General features: G+C 29.8%; 2 protein-coding genes across 2 annotated transcripts; both read left to right on the top strand.

Annotated features, from left to right (window-relative positions):
• Window positions 1–970: 970 nt before the first annotated feature.
• LOC119682627 (calponin homology domain-containing protein DDB_G0272472-like) lies at window positions 971–8,586 on the top strand. The gene is made up of 10 exons (XM_038096114.1): window positions 971–1,084; window positions 1,161–1,235; window positions 1,712–1,912; window positions 1,971–2,105; window positions 2,189–2,317; window positions 2,398–2,898; window positions 7,194–7,631; window positions 7,692–7,904; window positions 7,988–8,198; window positions 8,270–8,586. Exons 3-10 carry the CDS (start codon window positions 1,724–1,726, stop codon window positions 8,494–8,496), a joined length of 2,043 nt encoding a protein of 680 aa, XP_037952042.1. The 5' UTR covers window positions 971–1,084; window positions 1,161–1,235; window positions 1,712–1,723; the 3' UTR covers window positions 8,497–8,586.
• A 9,012-nt stretch (window positions 8,587–17,598) lies between these two features.
• Window positions 17,599–20,445, top strand: LOC119674564 (PHD finger protein 7-like). The gene is made up of 3 exons (XM_038085707.1): window positions 17,599–18,049; window positions 19,034–20,331; window positions 20,432–20,445. Exons 2-3 carry the CDS (start codon window positions 19,083–19,085, stop codon window positions 20,443–20,445), a joined length of 1,263 nt encoding a protein of 420 aa, XP_037941635.1. The 5' UTR covers window positions 17,599–18,049; window positions 19,034–19,082.
• Window positions 20,446–21,775: the final 1,330 nt, after the last annotated feature.

Here is a 21,775-nt window from a genome sequence, read left to right as displayed (position 1 = left end):
AATTAGCATCGGTTCACCGTGAACCGCTGATAATCGATAACATACATTCGTGGAAGCATTGGCAGCAAAATATATTAGTAAAAATCGGTATTGCGTTTAGAGAAAAGTTCGTAGCAGAAAGTCGACAAAGCTTAACTCGTGTTTTACACAGGCAACTTAATTATGACCTAGGCAACAACAGTTACTTCGCAGATCGTTTTAGCGCTGAAGCAATTGGATATATTTTCAAAACTCGAGGAGAACTGTTAAAGCTCAACAGCGCTCCCTATATGAACTCGTCAGACCCGAGATGCACGCTGTGCAATACTGGAGAAAAGGAAGATGTAATACATTTTCTTAGTAAATGTCCAATTTTAATGGAGCTACGGGTAAATTATTTTGGAAAACAAACGTTAGATATTAACGAATTAATGAGGCTGCTAAATGGTGAAAACTGGCATATGTTATCGATCTATGTCAAAACGGCGTCTCGTTATAGAGAAAATATTATATTAGAGGCATTTTAACTCTCATAAGCTGAAGTTCGTAAAAAAAAAAAAAACACAAATCCAAACCCGATTGACGGCAAATGCCATAATCGTATAAGGATAAAATTAGATATTATGTAAATGAAGTTAGGTTTTTCTTATTAGTTTTCTTATAATTATTTATAATATTTATGTTTTATATATTATAAATTATTGAAAATGTTAATTTTGTAAATGTATATATAACCTAAATTTAATAAAAGAAATACTACTACTACTACTATATTGACTAAACTTATACATTTATATTAACCCATTAATATTACATAGTATCCGAATGTTCAAATGTACAAATGAAGTTGCTATACTGTTTTCATACTATATATATGTAGTTCAAAAAAAATTGATTTTAAAATAAAATTTTTTTTAATCAAGTCATCTTTTGTTAGAAAAATTTTAAAATATATAAAATGTACATTTTTTTTTAAATAGTTAACATTATTAATTGTGCTTGTATTAATATCTGAGAATTTTTTTAAGATATTTGATTTCATTATAAAATTTCGTTATTTGAATAAATTATTACAAAAATTTTGGCGATATTGACTACTTATACTGTAATAACAGATAAAAATCTATTTTTTCTAAAATACTCTATTAATTTCTTGAATATTTTTTTCTCATATTTTCCAGCTTTCCAACGTTTTGTAAAGAGCTCAGCAAGGCAACCAAATAAGAGAGATCATAGTATGAATTAACTTACAACGTGTAAGTAAAAAACTAAATCCTTTGCCATGTTATCTATTTCTGTTAATCCCACGAAATATATGACTGTAATCTGTACACAATAGTTCCTAACATTTTTAAATGGAAAGTAAGTGAATTTAAAAATTTCCATCTTTTATGTGTTTATATATCTAGATTCCAACAATTTAGTAATTTTTCCGTTATTTATGTGAAGTTTAATTCCTAAAATTGATTATTTTCCAAATTCTTAACCAACTTTATTTTAAATCACAAAATTTGACTGGTTAGATTTTTCTACCATATAACAGAAATAAAATGATGGTCCTAGTTTTAACAATGTCAGTTTTGTAAGTTACAAACACAACTTTTATTTTTTCAATATCATTATTTGCATCAACAAATCCTGAGGCTTTGAATATTTTCTCCGTTAATTCTTAAAAACATAAGTGGATGATATGTTTTATTGATATTTTTATTTAATTTTCATTTAATTACAGTTTATTAAAATCATGTTGGTAACGAAACCAAACAAACCCAAGTTGTTTAAACCATCCAACTCTGCTTTTGGTCCTGGTTTACCGCTTAATAGTCTCCCAGGTTGGGAAAATATACCACTGAATTCTAAATTACCTATGCTGAGATGTCCCCAAAATCAAGTTATCTTTACAAAAACAAAGATTGGCAAAACGTTAACATATGTGAGTATATAAAACTAAATAACTTTTACCACATAAAGCATAAAAATCTTGTTTACAGAATTGTTATAGAGAAAATCAAAATTCACTTATACGGCCAGAGTTTGATATGTCAATCGATTTTACCAAATTAGAGTATAATTCTCTTCATGATCCCCATTTAAAAAACTTTTACTCAAATGAACGAAATTTGATAGTATGTCTAGATATAACTTTAATATTATCATATTATTATTATGATCATATTATTATTATAAATTATTATAATAAATTTTCAAGCGTTTACGTCAAAATGGTGAAATTACTCAAGATAACGATGTGATCTGTAGTTTAAGGGATTTCAATCAATACCGAATGCTACTCTATAAAGTTTGTTCAGGTTATAAAAATGCTCGAATTAGTACCCATGTATGTAAAAATCTGTAGAACTTAACTAAACTTAACTATTTGAATTTTATTTGTATTACCAATTTTTGAACCACAAATAGGATAGTGATGATCGTGATAAGAAACTAATTGAATGTGCCGAATCCATTACTAAACATGATTATATAAATCTTGAGGCACGAATGCATGGATATACTGAAATTAACACACGTAAAAGTGTTCATATAGATGTGCGTGAGAAACGTTTTGTAAATTTATGGAGTGATGTTTTGAAACGTTTAAAGAGAATAGAGAAACAGCGTCGTTTGGAAAAAGAAGCCATGGAACACCAAAAACTTCTTAAGTTTCTGAAAATGGAACGTATTAAGGAAATTCGTTATGATATATTCAGAAAACGATTAAATAAGCTAAAAAGTCATTTAAAGGATAAAGAAATACGTTTGAAGTTAAATATTAGTAGACGAAAAGCTAAATTACAAAAAATTGCAGATGCTAAAAATGAAAAATCATGGGAACTCCGTTTAAAGCAGCGATTTGAGCAACAGGAGGAACTCAAAGTTAGAACTTTAGCTTTGGCTGCTAAAAAAGCTGCATTTATAAAGGTTCGTATATTTGAATAACGGTCGTTAGTTTTAATGTAATGGAATTGAGATCCACTTATATAATTATAAAATTGTTTTACCAACAAATTATAGTCGTGAGCAATGAGTTGTAGATTCGGTTAGGTGGACAAATTAGTTGTATAAATTATTTTATTACCAATTATCAATTATTTATTTCTTTATTAAATATATGTTTTACACTACAGAGCCAAAATTGAACTGAACTCTTTCATATGTGAGGGAGCTTTTTACAACACTCTCACCTGAGAGCTTTTAAACATAATTCATCGGATATTTTTATTTAAACATAGAAGTGTGGCTGATTACGTGTTAACTCCTCCCTCGCTAAGTAAGAGTCGTCCTCGGTCTCTTTTTGCGTTGAATACAATAAGTTAGCAATTATTGGAATATTTAACAAAATATATAAAACAAAAATATGTTATTATTAAAAAATATAACAATAGTTAGATAACAATATATTAAATATAACAATAGTTAAATATAAACAATAGTTTAACAATAGTTAAAATCATACAATTGTGTAATAGAGAACACTCTTAGAACATTAGTATTGTGAATGCACCAGCTCGCTTCGCCCTTGCAAACCACTACAGAATATTACCTAAGGTTGTCCTTATGGACCACCCTTCCCTTTATGAGGACAGATGATCCTAGGTCTGCTTCCACCTTTCCTTCGACGCACAATGGAGTTATTTTGTTTCCCAGTCTTCTATTTGTTTTGACGAAAACTGTTTCGCCCACTTGAAATGTTCTATTCTGCCTCGCTTTATTATGCTGTTTTAGCTGGTTTTCTTGGGCTTCTCTAATTTTGCTCTCTATTTCCTGTTGTAGTTCAGGTGTAGCTGAATGAAGAATATCTATGGGTTTCTTTTTGGTTGTGGTGTGAATTGACCCATTGTATGCTATGGTTGCCTGTATAATAAGTTCGACTGTGTCGTCAATTTTCCTATCTATTTTCAGACACCTAGCAATTTCTATTAATGTGCCGTGTAGCCTTTCTACCTGGCCGTTAGACGTACTGTGTAAGGGAGGAGCGTTAGCTAACGTCACATTAAAGGTATTTGTCAATGTAGACCTGATGGTTTCCGAATTTAGTGACTTTTCATTGTCACAAAAAATTGTTTTTGTTTTTGGAAAGATATTCATCAATTGTAAAATTGGAATTTTCACATCCACAATTGTTCGTGAAGCAATGGGTTGCACTATAGCAAACTTCGAAAACTTATCTATACATGTGAGAAAATATTTTCCATCTGTGGAAAATATATCTACATGAAAAATTTGACCAACATATGATGGAATCGGGGTTTCGCCGATTAGTTGTTTTTTTTTATGTCTGTTGTATTTACCCTTTGAGCAGGTTTTGCAATTTGCAACGATTTCGTTGGCCAATTTTGTCATTTTTGGGAAAAAATATTCGCGCAAGATCTGCTTAACATTTTCCTGTGCGGCCCTGTGCGCCCTATTGTGTTCTATTGTTACTATGTCCCGTTGATCGTTTTTATCGTATATGTCCATGACGAAATGCTTGGAGTACCAAAATTTTGTAGACGGAAACGCCTTGACGAGCTCATTCTGGATACAAGCAATAATTGGTAGCTCACAGTAAATTGCATTTACTACGTCAGGTTTTATTGCTTCTCTAACTTTTTTTATTCGAGCCATACGTTGGGCGCCAATTATTTTATTACCAATTATCAATTATTTATTTCTTTATTAAATATATGTTTTACACTACAGAGCCAAAATTGAACTGAACTCTTTCATATGTGAGGGAGCTTTTTACAACACTCTCACCTGAGAGCTTTTAAACATAATTCATCGGATATTTTTATTTAAACATAGAAGTGTGGCTGATTACGTGTTAACTTATATTCTCTTCATTTAAACTACAATATCCAGTGCATTGCTATATGCTCCTAAAGAAACCCTCTTTCTAAGCTTAGCCACTTGTTGTCGTTGACAAATTATCTTAATGTAATACATTGTGACCGAAAGGTTTTCGGAAATTCTCATTTAAAATTCGCGCGCTGTATATTTTTCGATATTTTAAGTTTATGTAGTTTGGCAGCACTGTCCTTAATTACTATGCCAAAAATGAGCGCGATCTGTCAGACAGTTCGTTTACGGCAGCTGTTGAAACCAGTTCACCTCAGTAGTGCGTTGCGAAAAAAACAATGGAAAAAAATATTGAACAAAGAGTTTGCATCAAATTTTGTTTTTCGAACGAAATTTCGTGTGCAGAATCGTTGCGAATGCTACAAAAGGCTTATGGGGAATCAGTTTTATCGAAAACTCAAGTTTATGAGTGGTACAAAGCCTTTCAGGACTGTCGTACGACCGTCGAAGACATGCCGCGTTCTGGACGACCTTCGACCTCTACCACCGACGAAAACATTGAAAAGGCAAAGGAAATCGTGTTCAAAAATCCTCATGTGAGTGTTAGAGAGATAGCACGAGAGCTAGGCATCGGTCGTGAGATGGCTCGTTTGATTTTGGTGGACAATTTGTGTATGCGACGTGTCAACGCCCGGCTTGTTCCGATTCACCTCAATTTGTTCAACATTATCAACGATTTTAAGGCCAAACATTCAATAAATACCATCGAACAGCCACCGTATTCACCTGATCTTGCACCGTGTGACTTTTTCCTGTTTCCCAACCTCAAATTACCACTCAGAGGAACGCGTTTTGAATCCATAGAAGACGTAAAACAGAATTCGCAGAGGGAACTCAAAGCCATACCGGAAAGCGCCTATAAAAAATGTTTTGATGATTGGAAGAAACGTTGGCATTTGTGTATCGCTTCTAATGGAGCATATTTTGAAGGAGATAAAATAAATATTGATGAAGGTTAAGAATTTTGCGTTTTATTTAAAATTTCCCGAAAACTTTTCGGTCACAATGTATGTATGTCGATATTTGTTATTTTGTTTTATACATAATGTACTAAATATTTTATTACTTGGCTTAGAATAAGCTTTATATTTATATAGAACGTGTTCCATATTTTCTTCGCTTCTGCACAACTATTACATTTGCAATTTTTAATCTAATTTGCAAGCGTAAAAGAATTAAATATATATAGTTTATTCCAAACCGACATTTATGTAATCCACGTTATCTGTCCTAAAATTCCAACTTTTTGTAAATCGAGTATATAAATCTCGACGGCAACGTTTTCTAAGAACTAAATACATAATATATATGTGTTAGAAAATATAATGACTGCATTTTTCGTATGTGTTTTTTTCCTCTCTTTCTTCTAATTATCTTCTTATTATTCTTTTTCCTAGATTAATAACTATAGTACACTATACCTTTTTCAAGTATTCTGCACTTCTTAGGGGTTTCTCAGTAAGCCAAATGGTCTTAAATGTGTTCTCAACCCATTAAGCCGGTGAGATTCCTGACCGTTGTTATTTTTCCATCTAGAAGAAGAACAATTTACAAGTCACTGATTGCAATCTTTGTCATGCTACGAGTACTACACCACCCCATAACTAAAAATTCATTTGGGCTTTAACATTCATATTTTGTGAGAGGTAAAACCCCAATATCTGTTTTTACTTTTGAATATTATTACTCGTGTAATTGCAAAATTTTTTGATGTACTTTCGTTCCGCTTGTTTATCACTAATTTTTTTTAAAAATATTGTTAATAAACTAAAATGAATCATAGCAATTATGATTAAGTAATAATTTACTTAAGTCGGACAATTTCATTCAATGCACATACACATATGTTATATTAGGACCTATATAAGTAAAATGAGAAAAAAGTAAGTTAAGAGCAGGATTCATTAAAACAAATAAAAAAAACTCAAAATGATTGCATAAAATTATAGAAGTTTTCTAAGAACTAACATTGTCCTATTTTTTTTATTGTAACTAAAATTGTATTTTTTACTTAATATATTATTATGATAACCATATGCGGTTAATTATTTAAATTTTTTTAATTTAATTTAATGAAGTAAAATATGCCTTTGAATGTACAGATGTACTGTACTAACACAAAATAAAAACAATCTCTAACTCAAAGCTAATTTACTCATTTTATATGTAATTATTTTCAACATTAGCAGTACGTATTTGTATATAGTTAAAATACATATATCATATTTACTATATGTACAATGCGCATAAAAATTGTGATGTAGATCAAGTCCCTTGGCGAAACTCTGGCAGAATCACTGATCATACAGTGTTAAATAGTCATAAAATTTATTTTTTAATAATAATATCTAATGTTATGTATTAAAATTTAATAGATTCATATGGACAAGTGTAGAGAAAAATGGACTAGGGACCAAGTTAAAATGAAGCTAGCAGCTGAAAAACGAAACAAAAAACTTATGGAAAAATTGTTTGGAATGACAAAGAAAAAAAGGAAGAGGAAAAAGAAGAAGAAGAAGAAAGTACAAAAAGTGGCAGAAGAAAAGCCCCCCTGTCAAGACCAACCGAACAAAGTTTCCCAACAAATTATTGACTCAAATTTAGCTTTAACACTAAATCTTGTACTTGATATGGAAACTAAAAAAGCAATTCCACTAAGTAACGATGATCCAGCATATAAAGCAGCTGAATATGTCTTACGAGAAATAATAAATACTTTTGACAAAGATTTAAGTGATGATAAGAAGGCATATAAAGCTGTTTCAGATCAAATCCAAAAATATATTCAAGAAGCGAAATTAATAGTTTCTAGTGTATGAATTCTAATTAAGCTTTTCATATTTTTGTATATATAAGAATTATAATTTTTACAGAGAGCAATTAGATTATATGCTTCACTTCGACGTAATGAAAACCGAACAGAATACCGACGTTGTAATGGTGAAGAAAAGACACCTGAACGTCGTTCATTGGCATCGAAATGTGTAGGATTTGAAGAAACACTCCTAACGATTGGAACATCAAGCTATGAACCTCATCCATGTCAAAATATAAAACGATCATCACTGAGAACACCAACACCTGCAGTATGTTATTATGTTCATCTATGTTATTATTATCATCTAATTTATGAAAGACTATAAATTACATATTCACTTATATTAAATAGGGTTCATTAGCGTCGATTGCACTTGGTTCGGATGAAGACATTAAAAAACGAATGAATTTATCACACTTGTCACGTAACGAAATCATTTACATTGAACATATGCTTGTTAAATTTATGAGAGAATTGATCGTCACAATGGATAATAGAGTATTTAATGCCGTTAGGGTACACTTAGAAGGAAAAATTTATGACGTTCGTCGAGACTTGATTAGTAAGATATTTTTAAAAGCCGTTATGTTATGTAGTCAGTTTTAACCTTTCATTTTTATATACACCTAATAGATGTGGATGAAAATTTTCTTGTCACAGAAGTAACGCAAGGTATTTTAAAATACGCCAAAGAACCTGAGGATTATGAGGGCACTATAATATTTTGCGCTGATGTGCTTTCCAGCCAAATTGTTTTCTCTCTTCAAAGTAGCATATTACGCATTAAACGTGATCCACGCTGTATTGTAGAACCTGATTGTGAGAGACATCGTGACAATCTCTGCCTGTTTTGTGATTAATAACAATCAATTCGCCTGTGACAAAAAAATTATAAGTAAAAATTATAATTCTAGCAATGAATATTCGTAACCTTTGGATGGAAATTATATTTATATCTAAAAACAATAATCACAATAATATTATTTGTAACATTGAAAGTAAGATAATTTTTTATTTTTTAGTTTTTGTTTAAAGTGCAATTAGTTTCCATCTTTTCCTATCCTTAACTTTGAGGCTTTTAAGGACACTTGCTTTATGATTACAAACAGGAACTTTTTTATAATATAAAAATATCAGTCAATGTAGAAAAAAGATATGTAGGAAATATGCAAACTTTTCGATCTATAGTTCAATACTGTGAGATTATCATAGTAACAGTCTGATTATATTTTATATGGTAAATGCTTGCATGATTTTTGTTACTGCTCTCTCATAGCTGTTACACAATCTCCACGAGCTGCTTCTAGATAGCTTTAATAATCCGTGCGTAATAACCTGAATACAGTGAAACCTCTTTCACGAGTGTATTGAGTTATGCGAAGGTCATGCATCCCACTATATAAAACACCCTTGAAAGGAAAAGAAAAAGGAAGCAAGTCTCGGTTTAGGGCACCCCATATTGTTAATTACCCACACAAACGTTATAAGAAACTTGATTTAAAAATTTGCACCTAGAATGTCCTTCATAGAGAAACGCTTCATAGAGAAAATTCATCTACTTAGCTTCAATGTTCACAAGACATATTAGCCTGACATTGCTGTTATTCAGGAAATGCAAGCGATGGGACAAGGTTAAGTGAAAAGAGCGAATTATAAAATAGATTATAGCTGCCATGCAACACAACAAGACTTCAGAGTCGGATATTTAGGCTTAAGCTTAGATGTATCAATTAAAGAATGACTATAATTCATTCTTGTTTATGCTAATTTTTTCTACTTTAGATTAATATCTGTACATATCCCAACGAAAGATAAGTATCATGATACCAGTGAATCTGTTCTGTGAACAGTATTAACAAGAAAATGAGCGCTGTCCCTCTCATGACATCACCAATCTCCTGAACGTCTTGTGACTCACATCATAGTTGACTACTGTAAATTTGAAAGTGTGGAAGGTATTGTTTTTCTGGGAAACAGTGTAAAGAAACAAAAAGCAGCCTAGAGATTCAGCAAATAATAACTTCTGTCAAGAGATTTTGATTTGGGCTAAGTCGGTAAATGAGAAATAAGCTTACTATCAACAATCAAAATTCACGCTTTACAAGCCCCTTTAATGCCTGCTCTATTGTAAGAAATAAAGTTTAGACAATAACAGACAGCGACGAGCATCAGACAAAAAAAATTCTTCGGATTCTTCTTCGTTGGTACGCGAGTATCAAATTAGATGGAATGATAAGCTGTATGCGCTGTGCTGTGACATCGACATAGTTAAGCGTATAAAAATTTAATGGCTGCGTTGGCTTTGTCATGTCGTATGAATGAATGAAAATACTTCAGCTAGTATGATTCGGGACTTTATCACTGTGTGGAAAACGCTGTACAGACTATTTTTAACTTTGTTGGAAGAACTGTATCATTGGTCACTTATGATATAAGTAAGGGCATCAGTACTACCAATTACCACCAGCAACCCACTGAACGTGCTGGCTGACAGAGCCTACTGGACGCAGCCAAGGACGACTCACGTTTGTAATGGCCAACTATGTAAGCATTTCTGCAAAGATTTAATATTTCAAAATAGCATTCGATAAAAAATCATTAATCGCAAATAGTGGGTATGATTCAAATCAACTACTGAAAAATATAGGAGTGTATGAATTCATACGAGTAAAATTAAATTAACTTAATTATTTTAAAGTACTCAACATAAAAAAATTAAATTTGTGTAATATGGTACCTCACCTATTAATTTATTTCAAAATTACTAAAATTTCATTATGTATCAGATCAACTTTCTCAAATTAATTCAATACTGTAAAATGTTTGTTACGACAATAATTAACATTATTAATTATCACTACATGTAGTTATTAATTTATCACTACATATATACTCGAGAGTCTTGGGCTTAACTCATAGCTTCCAACTAAGTGCAGCACTTGTAACACCCTTTATTAACAAATCGATACAACATAACTATCTAAGCATATAAAATCGTTTACACTATCAAGCATCAAGACGTCTGCAGGGCTCAAATTCACAATTTTATGATTGTGAAGATATTATAAAAGCCCATCACTGAGCATATTTTCACACAGTGTGACATGAACCCTAAAGGCTTGAAGGGAGTTGTTTTCTGGTTTGAAAGATGGCAGGACGCATTTATTTGCATTAAAAAAAAGTCATTTATTCTTACCTGAAGGTAGTTGATGTGAACAATATTTATTGAATTTTTATTGCCTTAAATGAGGTTAAAACAAGGCTGGCAACTATAAAAAGTAAATCGATTTTATAATCGCATATGTGCTTTTCGGTAGCTTAAATGCATTCTATGAGAAAACGAAAAATTATTGAAGCAAATAGGAAAAAGTCACTTGTTTTACATATATCAAATATACCAGTCCGTATGTATATCAACTAATTTGCACCAAAATTTAAATCATGAGAAAATATTTAAACCTACAAACCAAACTGCAATAAAAAATTGAATAAAAAAAAATACAAAATATATTACACATGTACAGCAGATAAGAGTATTGTTATGTACTGTAATAAAGTTCAATTTTGTGTTAATAAAATTTGTAAATAAAACACATTATCAAATAATTGAAAAATACCAAATTGGAATTTCCTGCTCGGGCTTAGTCCATTTTGCTTCGCACTAATATTACTGAGGTCAGAAAGTTATTTTCTTCTCAACCTGTTCGTGAGAAAAAGGTTTGCAGAGGACATAATAAAAACTACAGAACACATTTTTATGGACACAAAAGAAGAATTTTTATGGTACTGGAAGATCATAAAAATACCACAAATATTGGAAAAAGTGAATTCATTGCAGCGAAATTAAAAATATTATAGTATTATATTATGTATTAATATTTCTTCTATGTGCTACAAAAATAAATACAATAGTGACCTTTTTAATACAGTTATAGCAACTTAGCGTTGGTTATAATTTTCAACTTGATATTTTTATATTAATTCTTAGGGTGTTCTAAAAACTAATAATAAATTATACTACAAGCTTGAATGCTATTCTTCGTTGTTTCACGTCCCTTGAGTACAGCAAAATTTGCTGTCATGTTTTCTAAATAATTAAAACATTCAATCGTTTAGGAATTCAGAGCATCATTTAATTATTTAGAGGTTTATCTGCAATATGAAATTTGTACTGCATGCACATATACCTATGATTGTTACCCGAGCTCACTAATCCATATCTTAACGCCGCCGTCAGGATTATCTTGCTTAGCATTGGTAATGGTAGCAAGTTTATTTACGCTATTCAGAAGTGAACTTATATATGTATATGAGCATTCCAAACAGTTGAATAAAATTGAATTTTTTTTAAATCTTTTTTAATTGAAGTATAAAGTCCTAAATAATATATAACCTGGAATAACCTGGAGCATTGAACATGAGCAAAAATATTTAAAAGGACTCCGATGAGTTAAAAATTTGAATATTATTAATGGAAAAAATATAGATTCTTGTCATAATATTTTTATTAGTAATTATATTAAATTTTATATTTTATGTCATAAACACTAGCTTATAAACGGTACAAAGCATTTAAACAAAGCCTAAATGTATAGCAATTGATTTGACTTGTTTTCGCTTATTTTGGCCGACTTTTAACGATTAGGAATGCCGAAAAGAATGACAAAATAAAAAAACTAGTGTGTGAAAATTTGCGAATTAGTTTTAGATAGTTGTCGCAAAATCTTTCCCCTACGAAGGGTAAAAGGGTTAAAATATGACTTATGAATATGAATATGCCCGTCGTAAGAGGCAACTAAAATCAAAAAAGCACTACTCGATCCTCTTTGAAATATCATTGGTATTGAGTGATTTTAATCTGTGGTTTTCGACCGGAGGTGTAAAGTTGATACAACAGAGGCAAGGGCTTGAGACAGCTTTGACTGCCCCGACCCACAGAGGTTGGCTTCTTAAAGGGACCGTCGTAATGGTTGTGGTTATTCATTTACTGAATGCATTTATTTAATTCTATGTGATCTAGCATTTTCTAACCAGATTTTGTGACCCAAAGAACAGCAGAGGTGCTAGATAAACATTGCACCCACCAAGGCTATTAGAATTCCCACCAAGGCTATTAGAATTCCCACCAATAAATTCTAATAGGCTGTTTATCGACGAATTATTCCGATATATGTGTTAAGAGCATCGCAGTGTTAAGTTTTCAAGACACATATTCACGTGAAATAACTCTAAACTTTAAGTTATCTATGTCCATTTAATATATCATGATTTATATAATGACCTAAACCAGTATCGCTGCACGTCAGATACCAAAAGGTCTCAATTCTGTTCCAAAATATTATCGAAAATAGATTGCTGCAGGTCAGCAAATTAAGATAAACGCGCCTGGTGTGGTATCCTGTCAATACTGGTTCCACTTATTAACCTGTCCACTTATTAACCTGTCAAGTCTGTTCAACTGACGACAGATGTTTCATTTTAGTTGTAATAACAGACAAACTCTTTGGTTTTTATTCAACTTTTAAATAGATGCTTAACAGCTGTACTTTTTCTTTTTTTGCAAGTGTTGGACCTTTCCACACATTTTGAAGAGTGCAGAATACGTTAAAACATTGTAAAAAGCTGTACAAGCCATATATTGAATTTTAATTTATTTTTTTTTTGAAATGAGAAAAATTAAGAAACTTAAGAAAAAATAAATACTGATTTTAGAAAAATTTTTCTTAATTGTTTTCGCCAGTGAAAAGCGAAAGATTTCCTTTATTCATTTTAACGAAAGATGTCAAATACCATAATGTTACATATAAATGTCAGGAGAGGATAAAAATAGTCATACAGAGATAGTCTGAACAAATCTGATGGGGGCGATATCTAAACATTGATATTAATGTCAATATTGGTATTTTTCATGCAAATAGTTACACATTTAAGGTCCAATGTCATTAGAATCTAACAAGGTTAAGAGTTGAAATAATTGTTCGAAATAGTCGATAATTTATTTTTTCAGTTAAGATTATATAAAATGATTAACCTCAATATTTTATTTTTATCGCGCTGTGTTTTCTCTATTTACTTAGAAGCGATATTCATAGCATGAGAAGCTTCCCTATTATGTACATACTAATCAAACTTATGACTCAAAGTTTAATATATTCGTATAAGTTACTCTGATTCAATGTATTATATTTATCATAATTTAAACTGTATTATTACTTTATAGGAAAATTTAGCAATTTATGACATCAATTTATTTTTAAAAATTGTAAACATATGAATGAGAGTTTTTTGTCTATTACATACATACATGTCTTTTTAATAATCAGATAGCAACAAATAACATCTTGACAATAACAAAACAATTTCTATCACTGTTTTAACTGTCACACTGTATATTGTAATTCATATCACTCATTGACATATCATCACATTATTGTTATACATTATACTGCCTGCGGCTTGCTTGTTTCTATTAATGAGTTCCTCTTCACCGATGTAACCCAGAAAAATTCATTTAAAAGATGTTACAGTAGACGAGAAAAGTTAATATGCTAAGCCAGTGGCGTAACTACAGGGAAGCGACTGGAAGCAACGCTTTCGGGCCCCCGAACTTAGGGGGCCCCATTATAAATTTTTTCATTCATTATTAACATTAAAAAAATTACCAAAACTAGACAATTTTCTTAAAAATTTCTTAAATTTTCTTAAAATTGAAGACAGAACTGAAGGAGTAAACGATTTAAATGATGCCTTTGCTAATTGAGATACACAGAATAAATTGACACATTGTTCAGATACTGAAACAGACTTCAAACAGACGATACGAAAATCTTCACAAGCCTAATATACCTTTTTTACACTATTTCGTGTAAAGGGTATAGAAAGATATTAGTAGGAGCTCCTTAATTATAATTCGCTTATGAGCCTAAAAAATATAGTTACGCCACTGTGCTAAGCACACGTTTATCAGTAAGTTCAATAATTAAATTCTAAAAATTGATTTCCAGTACTATTTTAAGCAGTAAATTTTTTGCCTACTTAAATTATTAAATATTTACTTATATCGTGCTATTTTAAAAACATATATGTATGTACTGTAACGACATTTTTTCTGGGTGCGTTCAAAATGATTCTTGGGGTATCCTCAGCCGTCGTCCAGGGTCGTGACAATAAATTTATATTCGCGGGAACAGAATTTTCTTAAACAAAAGATAATCGTTTACAATTTTTTTCCAAGTTTATTTCTTTATTATTTCAATAAATGTTTGTACAAAATTATTTAGTTAAACGTGCGAAAGTTATTTAGTTTAATTGTGTGATTACAAATAAAAGAGCTGATTAAATTTAATCGTAGTAGAATAAATATATAAAACTCGATATGTATTATTATACAAAAAAAATATATATATATGTATTGTTATATATTTTTACTTCAATGATATTGTATATCAAGGCGATAACTAGATGTGTTGTGTACCATGAATTCTGTCAGCGAGCGCCGTGGATTCGATGGATGAGCGCCGTGGCTTCTGCGAATGAGTGTCGTGGATTCTGCCGACGAGCGCCGTGAAATTCCGTATAGTTCTTCTCAGGACACCTAGTGGAGAACAGAATTATCCTCAATTATTAGGACATATATATGTCATAAATATATATATCTTTACACTACGGAATATTTATAATATGAACATGGGATTTCTTTATTTCTCCAAATATGTATATAATAATTTTAAATCCTTTGTTGTAAAACCACCGCAAAATTTTCAAATAATTATATATATATTTTATTCATGGATATATATATGTCATAAATATATATATTTTTATAATTAAGTTTTTCTAGCGTAATACCACCCTGACGCATAATCAAAAACTAGTGACATGTAAAATGCGCCGTCTTAAATACTAATAAGCCGAAGCTTTTTTGTAGCGAAATTTTCCTATTTGCCGTTCTTACACTTTCTATCACTTTGTGTGCCGTGTTTAAGCTGCACTCTTAGCTTTCTTATGCATATCTTTATGCAGTCTTTGCATATCTCGTACGGCGAATATTTTGACTATTCTTATTTTCGCTGTTTTATTGTTTTGTTTTGATTCTTGTGTTATTTAACTAGTGCTGGCGGTGGTGATATATTTTTATTATTATTTTATTAAAATTAAAATAAATATTAAAAATTAATTTAATATTTTTTTAAAAGTTAAATATAAGCAACAAATAAATAAGGTAAGTGTGTTATTTGTTTATTATTAATTATATTTCTATATTTCATTTCGATAAAATTGCAGATCACTTAGATAAACTGGAAGTACATGCTGCGATCATTTTCTCGCTGTGGTGGTGCTAAATATTTTAAAATAATTATATTAAATATTTATTAAACTATTTTTATTTAAAGTATCTTCTACTAAGTGAGTGATTATTTCATTTTTTGTGTTTAAATGTAAAAGAAAAGTGATGTGAATAAATAAAAAACTGTGTTTTGTTTAGTTGGTTGTAATATTTTTTTGTTCTCTTTAGTTCATATCGTATATTAGAGATATTAGTGTATTGGCGGAAATTGGTGTAAAAATTTCAAACAAAAATGGGTCATAGATAAGTCCATACATTTTCTTTCCATTTTACAATTATATAAACTAGCATTTCTGGTTTTATTCATCTTTTTGTGTTGCCATATTCACGACTCGGTACAAATGTTCTTGAATCATATTATTTGCCAATAAGTACTGTATACTATTGTTTTACTGTTAAAAAATATATAAAACTTTAATTGAATAGTTATGAACTAAATTGAGCACTAACAGTTTGCTTAAGTAAAGTGAATAATTTTATTTTATGATTATTGTGAACTCGATTTAGTAAAGCAATTTAAATACAGTTTGACATTTTCGATATTTGACTTAATTATTTCACTAATCTGTGTTTAAAATTTTTTCATCGTTTTATGTTTCACATTACCGTCTAAGAATCGAAATTAACTTATAAAAACAATAAACATCAATATCAAATATCAAATAACTTCTATTTAAATGGAATGAATAAATAAATTCGAAAATACTACGACGCTCAGCCTACATACTCTTTTTCATTCAACATTATCTATGGCTTTTAACATTCTCTGAAACAATGGTTCCCAATTGGTATTCCGCGAGATAGTTAAAAATGGTCCATGAATCAAATTCAACAGCTATGGATACATTGCTTGTAGTTTGTCCACTGATACCTCATTTCTTAGAATGTAAACACAAAACATTTTCAGGTCATAATATACCTATTTTACAGTCTATATAATGTACCTATGCTCTCATATAATTCATTATATTTACATTATACTAAAGATGCATAAAACATATTAAAATAATCATACAGTTTATTATTCTTAAACTTTGTGGTTCATACTAATAGCAAAAATATCATACTGGTCTTTGGTCAAAAAGCATATGAAAAGCATCATCAAATTTTGTTCTAATCTAGTTTAAAAAATACTTTTTTGTTAGAAATAAATAGAAAGTTCTGCACACGACCGTTCAGTTCAAAGAATTTTATTAAAGAGAACCTATAACTAAAATAACAATAGTAATATAAAGTTTGATAATAAGATTTTAGTACTTAATTTTGCACTGTTGCATTTATGCTAACACTTTTCCTTTAATTTTTTGTTTTTGCTTTTTTATTTTTTGAAATCTGTTTCTTTTAGTCTTTGTAAACGATGACGATCTTTTTTTTCAGCATCAGTTAAATTAAGACGTAAACGATCCATTATTTCTTTTTTTTGTGTTTTTAAAAATAACTCTACACTGCAGTGGGTAGTAATAATATATACTCCGGTATACCTATATTACGTTTTTTTAATTTGATAGAAATAAAATAAGTAGGCTTGTATTAAGTTACTTTGATATTGGGTTGTGTCAATAGTAGCTTATTTTCTTAGATAATTTGTTATATTTAAATTTTATTAAGTTCTCATTTTAAAATTTAAATCTTAAGTTCTCATTTGTTCTGAATCTTTTAGATTATTTTTGTGGTTGGTTAAAAACAGAACTTCTTTTGTTTAATTAGCACATAAGTGACGTTTGGATAACACAAATGGCTATGAGAAACTAAGTTTTAAAATTAGATTGAAAGATCTTTATTTGGGATATACATATATGGATATCTTCTATATAAATGCGTATCAACCCGCAATGTCTAAAACCTAATCATAAAAAAATAAGAAAATAATATCATATAAAAATATAACAAATACTATTTATTGAGAAATTAGGAATAAGAGTTATTCAAAGACCATAAAGGACGCACAAAAGATCTTAAAGCTGTGGTACAATATCACTTCATAATAGTATTAATAAATATATTTGGAACGCCTGACGCATATATTTGTAGATTTCTATTATATATCACAATGATTGGCAAAACAAGTAAGTTTATATTTTGAATAAAGTATTTACTCAATAATTATTAATTAACTACTACATCTTAGAGAAATGTTGTTGTCATATCGCTAAGTAATGTGTTGTTTATTTATTAAAGTTAAACATATAAATATATAAATACATAAAGCTTAATAAATGTGTAAAGGGTTTTTTTAGAATGCTTTAAAGTCTCAGATCTACACTAATAATTATTATATATTTAATAAACCAAGCTATTTGGTTTTAAGTTTTGCTGAAGTTTTCAAGAATGCCTAAGCCCTTCGCATGAAACTTTTCCATCTTTTAAATTCTATTTTCTCTTTAAATATGTATCAATTCCTTTGATAGTTTGTAATCCAGATTAGAATTGTTATTTTATGAACACAAGTTGAGAATTCTGCTTAGCCTTCGCATTTAAAATTTATGACTTTGCATGATACACTTTGAACTATTGTTCCTACTTGACCCTTTTTTATTATTCAATTGGTATGAAGGATTTCATTTTCGGACAGATGTTTACGTGTTAGCTTGGAAAACAGTGTGGATTTGGCGTAAATATTTGAAACCTTTTCAAAGGATAACCTAATAGCAAAACACATAAATTTTAAAGTTATGCGTATGAACTTTATGTGTTATATATGTACGAGTAAAAGTACATAAAACTCCTATAAATAAAATATAATACAAAATCTAAGGTATTAGTTACTTATATGCTTTCCACGGCAAGTACAGATTAAATTAAATTATATAAAGAATATATTATAAAGTAAATATATTAAAATTATATGCTTAATATAAGAAGTATTTATTTTTGTGGCCTTATAAATTAGAAGATAATATGTTTAAATTATTTACATATGTATATTATTTATTAAATACAATTAAGATTAAATATTAGTAGTTAACAAAATTTTCAAATTCAGATTTGAAGTTTAATCACATTTATTTTATTTTATTTTTATTTTATTTGAAAAAACAAAAAAAAACAAGGTCATAACTCTGAATAACTTTCAATTTATTTTTAACGTGAAAATTTATTATGAATGAGCTATTGGTGAAGAAATGTGATCTCTGTCATAATGAATCTGACACGGAAAGGGACATTTTGTACTTCGGTGAATGGCTGCAAAAAGGCAACATCACAGTGCATCATTTTTGTTTGCTACTCTCTAAGAACTTAACACCAAATGGCCAAAAAAGGAGTGGAATAAAAGGCTTTTTAATGAATGACATACGACAGGAAATAAAAAGAGCATCCAAGTGTCAATGTTGTTATTGCAACGAATATTACGCCACAATATTCTGCGCGACCTGTGGTGATGCCTTGCACCTAAATTGTGGACGGCAGATGAGATGCTTATTTCAGTTCGGATATGGGTTTAATACGTATTGTAACGAATGTTTGCCAATTCACAAATATGCCAAAAAACTCAATCTTAATTCTGAGATGTCAGATTATATTTGCTACATATGTTATGAAGCATTGGGCCCTTATTCTGCAGTCGAATGGATCTGGGCTGAATGTTGCGGTAATGGGTATGTACACCGTATTTGCATGCAGAAATATGCATATACCGCAGGACGTAATCTTAAATGCATATGGTGTAACAATAAAAATTTTCGGGAAAATATAAAACTACAAGGTATATATGTTCCAGATACTAAACCACAATGTGAGGAATCTTATGGAGAAGAATTTCAATTGCAACTGCAATGTGAAGCGAAAAATTGTTTATGTCCATTTGGTCGCAAATACAATAAACATTTTTGGAAATTAATATCTTGTGAATATTGTGGAGGTTATAATATACACAATCCTAAATGCATGACAAATGCACAATATTCTAAAAAGAAGATTAAAGAATATATATGCGATATATGTGCAGGCGCTACAAACTTAAACAGCAAATCCGAAAATAAGAAGTTGGAAGAAATATGTATACAATCAATCAATAATAGAGAAGAAGAAAAAATTAATGAAAATGAAATAGAGATCAATTCCTTAAATATGCAAAATAAATTAATTGCACAAGAAAGTATCCATCCACTTAACAGTTCGAATAGCTTAAACCTTGACGAAAGTCTACCAGATATAAATTTAAATAGTGGCATTCTTAGCATGTATGAATTTGATAGTAATATGAATTGTTTAGGTACATGTTATGTATACACCGATAATATACATGAGAATAAAACGGAGAAATTTCCTATACACGTTCCAGAGTCAAACATTATAGGCCGGACTGACGACAAAGGAATTTTTAAGGAAATAAATAAAATTTTAGAAGAATACATGTAATATTATTTAAAATATGTTCTTTAAAAAATAAGTATTATTTTAATGTAATGTCAATTTCATGTTAAATTGTTTTAAATATTTTTAATCAGAATATCAATCTTAATCATTTACAAAAAGTTATTTTCGCAAAAAGTATATTCATATCTGTCAATCGTCAAACGTCAACGCAAAAATAAATATATTCGAATTCGGAAAGCTCATCAATGCTGGGAGAGACAGTTGGATATGCGAATTAATGTCACTAAATCAATTTGGCATTTCTAAGCAATGAAAAAAATGTGGGCATATGTGAAATATGGTGACAATTCAATCACCGCCAACGACAAACTTTTATACTTGTGAATGTCATCACTTTATTTTACTAACTAAAATTTAAAATATAAAAAAACGCGATATCTAATAAGAAAAATTAGATAAAGCTTCAAATGAACACAAAACCTATCAGTTATATTCAAATTGAAGAATATTTTAATGCAAATAAATATGTATGTATACCTACTTGTTCTACTAAAAACATTAAATATAAAGAGTTGATACGTAGGGCGCATCAAACTTTTGCATCCGAAAATGATGCAAACGATTCCCGATAAACATATTTTATCGATGTTACCTGAAAATTATCACCTCCTTTTATTGTCAAAATTATTTTTTATAATTTTTTCTCAGTCGACTTAAATTGCTTGTAGAAATGAGAAAAAAAAGTTTCGTTCTGTATTAAAACTTTTATATTTAAAAAATACACATATTAGCGATAGACGTGACTTAAAAAATAAACAAGAAATTGTGTTGGATAATAGTCAAATATCAATGTGCCTCAAATAGTATAGAATGATCATCAAATCAGAAACAGAACGCTGCTTAGACTGTTGGTGTCTAATTTCTCATTAAGTGTAGAAGTAATATTTGACGCAAATAGATAGTTTGAAGTTCTTAACGCAATGTGTTAGATAAGTCAAAGAAAATTAGACTGTAATAAGAATAAAAATATTTTAAAACGCTATCTACATTAGATGAAAACTTTTTAAGTACTAATAAAAAGTACATAATACTTTAGCTAACATCCTCAGGGACCTCAAGTTTGTTCCGATCAAAAAATACATAAAGGATAGAGCTCTGAAATTATTAACTAAAACTGACAGGTTTACCGACACCAAGGTATCGAATCTCAGAATGGTTACAGGCTATTCGGGGAGGTATGCAGATCTATTGCATAGTCATAGTCAGTTATTGCTTATTCTGATGAAGTGATAAACAATATTTCAGTCAAGGCGTAGAGAAGGGTTATGAATAAATCTCGCAGTTAATAGAGAGTAGAAGTGCTCAAATGCACTGACTCAACTAGCCTGAACATAATAATTAAAATCAAAGTAATAGATTAATAAATGTAATTTGACTTAAAATACCAGACAAAATAAGTAATAAAAAGCTTTAAT

This window comes from Teleopsis dalmanni, chromosome 2, assembly GCF_002237135.1.
Source record: "Teleopsis dalmanni isolate 2A chromosome 2, ASM223713v2, whole genome shotgun sequence".
Lineage (NCBI taxonomy): Eukaryota > Metazoa > Arthropoda > Insecta > Diptera > Diopsidae > Teleopsis > Teleopsis dalmanni.
This window is presented reverse-complemented; position numbering and strand designations above follow the sequence as displayed.